The sequence below is a fragment of the Borostomias antarcticus genome (assembly GCF_949987555.1).
Source record: "Borostomias antarcticus genome assembly, chromosome: 20".
NCBI classification, from domain to species: domain Eukaryota; kingdom Metazoa; phylum Chordata; class Actinopteri; order Stomiiformes; family Stomiidae; genus Borostomias; species Borostomias antarcticus.
The window spans coordinates 510,606-513,105 of NC_140253.1; the positions used below are offsets into that span (position 1 = coordinate 510,606).

Here is a 2,500-nt window from a genome sequence, read left to right on the forward strand (position 1 = left end):
CCTCCTCCCTCCTCCCCCTCCTCCTCCCTCCTCCTCCTCCTCCCCCTCCGTCTCCCTCCGTGTCTCAGGCCAGTGTGTGTGTGTGTGTGTGTGTGTGTGTGTGTGTGTGTGTGTGTGTGTGTGTGCATCTCAGGCAAGCTCCGGCCACCAGACGATTAGAAACAATTACAGCATCCAATTGGGTCTGGTCCCTGAGGCTGAACCACCTGGACCACCTGTCACCGAGAGAGTGAGTGTGTGCGTGTGTGTGTGTGTGTGTGTGTGTGTGTGTGTGTGTGTGTGTGTGTGTGTGTGTGAGTGGGTGTGAGAATGTGTGTGTGTGTTCCAGATCTGTCCCCTCCCTCCCCTGTAGAGCAGAGCTAGTGGAGCAGAAAGAGAGCGAGAGGAGAGAGAGGGAGAGAGGCAAAGAGGGAAGAGAGAGAGAGAAGGGGAGAGAGAGGAGAGAGAGAGAGGGAGAGAGAGGAGAGAGAAGGGGAGAGAGAGGAGAGAGAGAGAGGGAGAGAGAGGAGAGAGAAGGGGAGAGAGAGGAGAGAGAGAGAGGGAGAGAGAGGAGAGAGAGAAGGGGAGAGAGAGGAGAGAGAGAGAGGGAGAGAGAGGAGAGAGAAGGGGAGAGAGAGACAGAGAGAGGAGAGAGAGGGGATTCTGCAGCTGTCCTTCCTGAGGATGTCCTGCAGAGCCAGCTCAGTGTGCATCCTCTGGGAGGATGGGTTCTAGACTGGCAGACCGACAGAGGAACCGTTGTCATCCAGACCTCCAGGGGGAGACAGAGACACATGCGCATCGGATTTGACATGTAGGATGTTGAACATTAACATTTTACACTCAACACTCCACGGGGGGGGGGGGGTTGATAGAGGTGGGGGGTCTGTCATGATAAGCACGCGTGTGTTCAGGCTACATGAGAGGCCTATTTCTGGAGGCTCCCCTGCAGTGACACACTAAGAACACGCTAAGAACACGCTAAGAACACGCTAGGAACACAGCAGGGTATGAACACAGAGCCGGTAGCAACACTGCGACTCCTGCTTTGGATTGGTTCAAACCTGATCAAACCGGTGCCCTACAGACGTTGGATTGGTTCAGTAATGCAGTGTGTGTGTGTGTGTGTGTGTGTGTGTGCGTGTGTATAATTACAGAATGTGTGTGTGTGTATCTCACCGAGCAGAGGAGGGAGCCAGTTGACGTTGGCCTCACAGTGAGAATCCAGGAAGGTGAGGACCTCCCCTGTTGCCACGGACGCCCCCAGGAGGCGGGTCCTGATTAGCCCCTCCCTCTTCCTGGTCCGAACGATACGCACCTTGGGGAAGAGGGACATGTAGTCTTCTAGCCGGGTCTTCAGGTGGTCTGTTGGAGAGAGAGGTGGTGTGAGAGAGAGAGAGATGGTGTGAGAGAGAGAGAGAGAGAGAGAGAGAGAGAGAGAGAGAGAGAGAGAGAGAGGTGGTGTGAGAGAGAGAGAGAGAGAGAGAGAGAGAGAGAGAGAGAGAGGTGGTGTGAGAGAGAGAGAGAGAGAGAGAGAGAGAGAGAGAGAGGTGGTGTGAGAGAGAGAGGTCATGTCGTGTGTCTCTGCTCCTCAAACAGCTGATCAGTCATGTGACTCTGCTCCTCAAACAGGTGATCAGTCATGTGACTCTGCTCCTCAAACAGGTGATCAGTCATGTGACTCTGCTCCTCAAACAGGTGATCAGTCATGTGACTCTGCTCCTCAAACAGCTGATCAGTCATGTGACTCTGCTCCTCAAACAGGTGATCAGTCATGTGACTCTGCTCCTCAAACAGGTGATCAGTCATGTGACTCTGCTCCTCACAGGTGATCAGTCATGTGACTCTGCTCCTCAAACAGCTGATCAGTCATGTGTCAGACCTGCTCATTCAGCTACATAAATAAATCACTTGGGAGAACGTGAACGTAATGAAGGTGCACTTGATTTGCATCCCAGCTGGCTCCTACGGTATCTCTGGAAAAGATCCACCAGGAGCAGCCAGGTGTTAGCCTGGGTTCACCAGACCCAATTCGCAAAAATGTGAAGGGGCTGGAGCTCACAGTTGCTTTCCCATTCCCAAGGGGCGTTACCAACGGGCGTAGATCAAAGAGCCTCTGGACGCAGTTGGATAGACCTACAACCAATCAGTCAACAGCGCTCCTCTGTTCCATCATCTCATTAAACCCGCCCCTTGTTAGATAGACGGTTGTGATTGGCACAAACACATTTCTGTTGGAGTGGATTCCGTTAGAACGGCTGGATGTCCAGACTGACCTGAGGAGTGAAACCGAATGTGAGCTCAGAGATCAGGCTGGCGGTGCCATGTCCACCATGGTCTCTCTCTCTCGCTCTCTCTCTCACACACACACACACACACACACACGCACACACACACACACACACACACACACACACACACACACACACACACACACACACGGGGCAGGAGGGAGGGAAGTGTGACGGTGTTCCAGCGTAATTCTAATCCAGGCCTTAATACCTGCTCCTCTCACCCTATC

General features: G+C 53.4%; 1 protein-coding gene across 1 annotated transcript in view; it reads right to left on the bottom strand.

The window, feature by feature from the left end:
* galntl6 (polypeptide N-acetylgalactosaminyltransferase like 6) overlaps positions 1 to 1,339 on the bottom strand; it is a gene marked incomplete at its 3' end in the record, with an annotated part of 31,685 nt that extends 30,346 nt beyond the window's left edge. The window contains exon 1 of the mRNA XM_084454404.1: positions 1,159 to 1,339. Coding sequence (XP_084310530.1) covers positions 1,159 to 1,315 — 157 coding nt within the window. The 5' untranslated portion in view covers positions 1,316 to 1,339. The remainder of the gene's footprint in view (positions 1 to 1,158) is intronic.
* Between the last annotated feature and the right edge of the window lie 1,161 nt (positions 1,340 to 2,500).